Raw genomic sequence first — 7,500 nt, 5'->3', positions numbered from 1 at the left:
TGGAACTACACCTCCTGAATGTTATATAGAGTCTGGAACTACACCTCCTGAATGCTATATAGAGTCTGGAACTACACCTCCTGAATGCTATATAGAGTCTGGAACTACACCTCCTGAATGTTACATTACATTACATTACATTACATTACATTACAGTCATTTAGCAGACGCTTTTATCCAAAGCGACTTACAATAAGTGTATTCAACATAGGTAGGGAACGAAAACTACTAATCACCAGAAGTCTTTAGTGCATTTTCTGCAAAAACAAGCAACCAAGAGTATACCTAGCGCTAAGGTAAAAGTACAATATATCAGCCACCAATTTCCTTAAACAAATGAGACAAAAATTGCTAAATCAAATGAGCATGAGCTAAAACAAATAAGTGTATCGACTAAACAAGATCCAATAAACAATACAGCAATAGAAAAACAAGCGTTCGTACAACTAGTTAACAACAAGTAGGTCAGGCAGAGAGGAAGGGTAGTGTTTCCTGAAGAGGTGGGTTTTCAGCCTGCGGCGAAATATGGGCAGTGACTCTGCTGTCCTAACATCAGTGGGAAGTTCATTCCACCACTGTGGGGCCAGAACAGAAAAGAGTCGTGACCGTGTGGATCGGCCAGAAGGACCCTTGAGTGACGAGGCAATCAGTCGCCCCGAGGTGGCAGACCGAAGTGGTGGAATGTTATATAGAGTCTGGAACTACACCTCCTGAATGTTATATAGAGTCTGGAACAACACCTCCCAGAATTCGAGAGAGGAAGCTGGCACTTCCGTTCACGAAAATATATTTTAAAATACCTTTACATTTATTTTTTAATTTCCATTTCTGCTAAGCAGCAAGCTATATATACTTAGATGATTTTGATTTATATTAGGATAAATTTGCGCGACTGTAAAGACAAAACGGAAGTGGGGAGGAGGCTTCACACCCGGTTTATATTTCAATCATGATCAGAGCTTCCGAGTCCCAGACTGTATCTATGACCGGAGACATTTTAACATTGGGGGAGGCAACAGTCTGGCCACACGAGACTATAAACCTCCTAACTCCTTGAGCTGTATATGGGTAAAGTGATGATAATATAATGTATTTGGGTAAAGTGATGATAATATAATGTATTTGGGTAAAGTGATGATAATATAAGGACACATTCAAGTATCTAACAATGTATAAAGTCATCATGCCAACTTTGATGAGGCAGTGTTGTGTTGTGTTGTTCTAAAAACATGTATGTTTCTCAGGGTAAATATATGTACATGTATGTTTCTCACGGTAAATATATGTACATGTATGTTTCTCAGGGTAAATATATGTACATGTATGTTTCTCAGGGTAAATATATGTACATGTATGTTTCTCAGGGTAAATATATGTACATGTATGTTTCTCAGGGTAAATATATGTACATGTATGTTTCTCAGGGTAAATATATGTACATGTATGTTTCTCAGGGTAAATATATGTACATGTATGTTTCTCAGGGTAAATATATGTACATGTATGTTTATCAGGGTAAATATATGTACATGTATGTTTCTCAGGGTAAAGGCATGTTGCTGGTTCTTCAGGATTGCATGTTGACCCTGGTTGACCCTGACGACCGCAGCCTGCTCCATTCTCAACCAATCAGCAGCATCCGTGTGTGGGGCGTCGGCCGCGACCATGACAGGTAGTGTGGCGTCAGCCAATCAGGTTTCTTCCTACACACCAAGTATTATAAATATAATTATAACTATAACCATGAATATAAATAAAGTGCTTGGTGTCTTTAAGACATGTTGTGTTGCTGTTGTATTCTTACACACACACACACACACACACACACACACACACACACACACACACGCACACACATTTGAAATATTTATTTATGTCCACATAAACAGAAGTACAAGTGTTACATGCAATAATGTTGGCATACTTGTCAAACACAGCAGACAACAATCATGGGTAAAGGAAACAACGCCTCCTCCAAATTGAGCGGCTTCCTAAAATAGCTGATATTGAGCAGTACCTTGCTAATTGTTTAGCCCTCCTTTTGGAGAGGCCGGCCATTTGAAGGCCCCTCACAACCAACTTGTGCACGTGCCCTAGGCTACCAAAGATTAAAACCAAAAGTTTACATCTGTAGCCTAGCTGAGAGATGGTCTGCTCTAGCTGATGATATTTTAGCACTTTGGTTAGGAAGGCTTCCTCTAAGCTGTAATCAAAAGTACAGCCGACCTCGAGAATGAACACCTCCCTATGGTTTTCATTAACAACAATGACATCAGGGGTGTTAGCTGAAATGTTAGAGAACACAGAATCATCATTACACAGGCTAAACATGTTGTAATGTTAGAGAACACAGAATCATCATTACACAGGCTAAACATACTCGGCTTCACAGTAGAATGCTTATACAGCATGATGGAGGACCTGAAAATAGAAGAGATATCTTTTCATATCAGATCCACTATTCTGTCATGCCTACTTATGTAGAGTCCCCTGTATACATGGCACCCATTTAGGATGTGGGACATGGTTTCAGCTATTTGTTCATGACCATGATGTATACAGTGAGGAGCATGGATGTCTGGAAACCAGATGGAGAGGTTAAGTTTAGATGGTAAAACCTGCAACCTCGCTTTCAGAGTAAAGACAACAATGCATTCGTCTACAGCAAACATTTTTAACACAGAGTGAGAGACAGAATGGTCCGCCGCAGGGAGACATGCAGTCTTCCCTTGCAGTCTTAGCTCAGTTCAGTGTTGCCGCTGCCTTTGCTGTTGTGCCCATAAGAGGCGACCTTGGCCATTAGTCAGTGGGAGTTGCTGTTCCACACTCATAGATGCTCTGACAGAGATACTGGAGTCAGATATAAAGTCCTCTGAGACAGCCATTGAGTTAGACCCTACCCACTTCAAGGTAACATCAGCCCAACAGCACAGATTGTTTAAGTCCGGCCAGTCAGACCACACACCGAAGCCGGGGGAACGACTGTCTAGCTTTCCACTAAGTTTCCTCCTGAAGCCTAGGAAGCTAGGATCCTCCTGAAGCCTAGGAAGCTAGGATCCTATAGGAAGCTAGGATCCGAGCCACATGCCAGGGGGACCTTACGTCGTTTTAGGTCCAAGAACAGAGATGAACGTGCAAGCTCTCTCACATACTGTTCAGCATAACAAATGGGAGAGCCTCGTAGCAATATATGTCCATTCAAAATTGGGAACACCCAAACCACCCTCACGTTTACTGTGAAATATAATGTCACGTGTTGTGTGTGTGTTAAGACCAGTCCATTGTCTCACTAGGTGTACAGTTTTGTCAGTCAAATCACGTTGTGATTTTTGTGGAACATGTACATTGGAGAAAAGATGTTGTACCTTGCCCAGTGCTATTATTCTGACTGCCTCCAGTTTCATAATAAGTGGCGGGGGCGATGCATGGATTAAATCAAGTCTGCTGGAGTACTCAGAAATGATTACCTCGACCTGATCTCCCCACTCGCCTGCCACATTAAACTTGTGACCCAAATATGTGTAAGTCTCGTGACGTGAATAGACTATAAGGGGTTTATTGCAAATTGTGAAATCAGTTAGTGTATCTGTTTTAGAGTGATACCAGCGGTTTCCCCCACTCCGCCTTTCATATAGTACTGCACATTTGGATTCTTTTACCTCTAATCCTGACCATTCCAAAAAGGAATCGGTTTTGGAGAGCATGTTCTTTATTACAGCCCCATGATGAGAGGCTAACTGGACATCGTCTGCATACCCCTGAACAGGGTTAGGGGAAATGATATTGGCGGGGCACACATACAGAGCCATTTTAACCACTGATTAAGTGCTAACACAAAATTAACAGCGCTCCATGGACAGCCAGTCTTAACACCTACTTGGAGAGGGATGGGGTCTGTGAGCTGTTTACCACAGATGACCTGAATGAATTAACCAGTGTACACATCTTTAACAATGTCAACATAAACTTGCAGTAGATGGAATTCCTCAAGAGCTGTTATCATGACATTATGTGCTAAAGTGCCAAATGCATCACAGAAGTCCAGAAAAACTGCCAAGTATCCCTAGACCCATGCTTAAAATCATCAATTCCTGTTTTGAGACAAAACACATGTTCATTCATGCCTTGCCAATTGATGTAGGCCTTTTGCTTGGGAGATAAGATGTTTTCATCCACAAGCCACGGGAGGATTCGGGCAAGAATGCACTTCATAAACACCTTATAGATGGTAGGTAAGAGGGAAATGTCTCTCCAGGTTGATGGATCGTCCGGGATATTGTCCTTTTTGGGGATCCTATAGATGAGGGCGCCCTTCCATGAAACAGGGACCCTCCTGTTCTCCAAGCAGACATTAAATATAGCCGGCAAAACGTCTGACTGCGTAGCCCTGAGATGCTCATATGAAACACAGTCCATTTCACATGCACTATTACTGGGTAACGAGCGCAATACAGTCTCAACCTCTGCCTGCGTGAAACACGTAACGTCGGGGAGATTGGCCGGCTCCGTAGATGGTAAATCCAGACGCCAGGGCGGCGGTGGAAGTGGGTCAGTGATTGATGTTTTACCACGGCATTTATTCTGATAATATACTTGTACTTGCTCACAATTATCTGGACGCGGAGGGGAGGGGGGTCGGGGAATTCACTGTTCTTCAGAATAATTGTCTCCGCCAGGCCGAAAGGCATGGCGAGAGAGTATGTTTTGCACCCTGTCGGTGTGTGTGTGTGTGTGTGTGTGTGTGTGTGTGTGTGTGTGTGTGTGTGTGTGTGTGTGTGTGTGTCTGTGAACAGCTAATCTTTGGCACCGTTGGCCCAGCCGCTGCAAAACTGAGCACACACACTCCCTGGATGCCAAAGCCGAACCTCTGCCCTGATTTTTTGTGATTGGCCTGTTATAGCGCCACCTGGAGGCCAATTTGTGCAAAACACATTTTTGGACACTACTCCTACAGATTTTGGCCAAAGATCCTGCAAATCGGTACACAGTATCTCTATAGTCATTAAAAGAAACGGTTAATTTCAGATTTTTCATATTTCATCCTGATTGGCAAAAATTGCCTTTCAAAGTTTGCAGGAGTACTCCGTTTCGAACATAATGCCTCAAATCATGAACACAGCATGCAATTTCCGTGAAATTTTGCAGACACATTCCCATTAGGCCGAGGAAGAAATGACATTTGAAAATGTTCAAATCGGCCTCATGGTGGCGCTGTAACAGGCCGATTCGTGTTTTTACCTATAACTGCACCGATCAGTGTAAAACCTTGTAAGCACACTCTCTAGAGGCCAAGGAAAAACTTTTGCCTGCATTTTTCACATTTGCCTTTATAGCGCCACCAGGAGGCAGACTTATGTAAAACACATTTTTTGATATTAAGCCTTCAGATTTGATCCAAATTTCACGCAAATCGGTACACATGATCTCTATAGTCATGTGATCAAGACGGATCTGTTTGATTTTTCATATTCCATCCTGATTGGCTAACATTGACATGTAAATGTTTGCAGGAGTGGCCCGTTTTGAACAAAATGCCGCAAATCATGAACGATTGCGGTGAAACTTTGAATACACATTTGCACTACGTTGAGGAACATTGGCCTGTTATAGCGCCACCAGCAGGTCAAATTTAGCAAAACACATTTTAGAACAAAATGCCTCAAATCATACATGCAGTGTCTGATTGCCGTGCACGGCCTAGGAATAAATGGCACCCTTTTCACATTGGCCTATTATAGCGCCACCAGGAGGCCAAAATAACCTACCTGACCTGGCGGAGACCTGTGCTCCGAGGAGCACTTTTTCTAGTTTGAATTGCATTAGACTGTTTATGCTGCCACAGGTATGACAGCTAGTCTTTGCTCACCTTCCTCGTTGTTGTTGATGGTGTTGTCGCCTCGTAGCCGTCAGCGAGGGCTGCACGGTGTCCCGTAGGAAGCACAGCTGCACTTCGATCCAGCTGCAGGCCAGGAAGGGTGTCAACGCCTCCGGTAGCGGTTGCTTCGCCGGTAGCTTTTTCAACACCCGAACTACATATTTCAGAAGGGGGAAACCGAAAGGCTTTCCATGGTGCATGGCTCTCAGATGTAAAGACTCCATTGTTGAAGAATATGCTACGGGGGGTCCGCGTCGGGTGGTGGGGTCGTGGGTAGCCACTGTTGTTGGTAAACTCTCCCACTCTGGAGTGCTTGTTTGTAAGCAACTCTGATTGCCGAAACCAGGCACATTGTCCAAAACAGTTTTTCACAAAATCATTCTGCACATCTACTACATTAACGACGGTAGTTACGACGGGTGTGTGTTAAGTTGCTATAAAAACAACATTAGAGTTCACCGATGCTACACACACACACACACACACACACACACACACACACACACACACACACACACACACACACACACACACACACACACACACACACACACACACACACACACACACACACCTGCTTTGGATCAATCATCATCAGTCTAATCATCATGTGATGCATATCCTGCTACACTAATTGTCAGTGTTGGAGTCGGGTGTGGCTGTACAGGGAGTAGAGGAGAGGTCTCAGCACGCATCCCTGGGGTGCTCCAGTGTTGAGGGTCAGGGGGTCAGATGTGATGCTGCCCATTCTCACCACCTGATGTTGTTTTGACAGGAAGTCTTGTATCCAGTCACACATGCTTAGGTGTAGCCCTATAGGTCTCGGAGCTTTGTGTCGAGTTTTGCTGGGACAATGGTGTTGAATACTGAGCTGTAGTCCATGAACAGCAATAACGTACATATCTGTCCTTCAGCAGCTTGTTGTCCACATGAGAGGACGGTGTGGAGAGCCATGGCAATAGCGTCATCGGTGGATCTGTTTTTGCGGTATGCAAATTGCCACGGGTCCAGCGAGGCAGGTAGTGTGGAGCAGATGTATTCCCCCACCAGCTTCTCAAAGCATTTGCTGACTATCGGGGTGAGAGCGACAGGTCTGCAGTCATTCAGGCATGTCACTTTGGCCTTTTGGGGAATGGGCACAATGGTTGACATTTTGAACCCTGCAGGGACCACAGCCTGGGAGAAGGAGAGGTTTAAGATGTCCACGATAACACCCTCCAGCTGGTCTGTACATGCTTTAAGGACCCGGCCTGGAATCCTATCAGTCCCGCCGCCTTCTGGATCTTGTCCCGTGTGAAGACTGTACGCACGTCTCTCTCCGAGATGGTTAGAGGGCTGGTCTCCTCTGCTGGTGCTGCCGCGGTTGGAGCTGGTTCTCGAACCGGCCGTAGTAAGTGTTCAGTTCGTTGGGGAGGGAGGCAGGCGGGTTCACCTCACTTCTGTTTTTTCTTTGCCGTCCGTCAAGGGTGTGTACCGCCTGCCACGTGCCCCTGATGACGCCACTGCTGAGTTGGTCCTTGCATTATTGCAGCGTAGGCCTTTTGTGCCCTCCTGATGGCGCTGTTTAGGGCGTGCCCGTGGCGTGGCGTTGTGCGTTTTCCACGTTGCCGGATCTGAAACCAGTT

At 44.8% G+C, this 7,500-nt stretch overlaps 1 protein-coding gene across 1 annotated transcript in view; it reads left to right on the top strand.

Annotated features, from left to right (window-relative positions):
- Positions 1 to 7,500, top strand: part of LOC308075754 (uncharacterized protein) — a 41,578-nt gene that overhangs the window by 19,014 nt on the left and 15,064 nt on the right. Inside the window, exon 12 of the mRNA XM_080415702.1 lies at positions 1,545 to 1,672. Coding sequence (XP_080271828.1) covers positions 1,545 to 1,672 — 128 coding nt within the window. The remainder of the gene's footprint in view (positions 1 to 1,544; positions 1,673 to 7,500) is intronic.

This window comes from Gymnoscopelus braueri, assembly GCF_963280865.1.
Source record: "Gymnoscopelus braueri genome assembly, chromosome: 20".
NCBI lineage: Eukaryota > Metazoa > Chordata > Actinopteri > Myctophiformes > Myctophidae > Gymnoscopelus > Gymnoscopelus braueri.
This window is presented reverse-complemented; position numbering and strand designations above follow the sequence as displayed.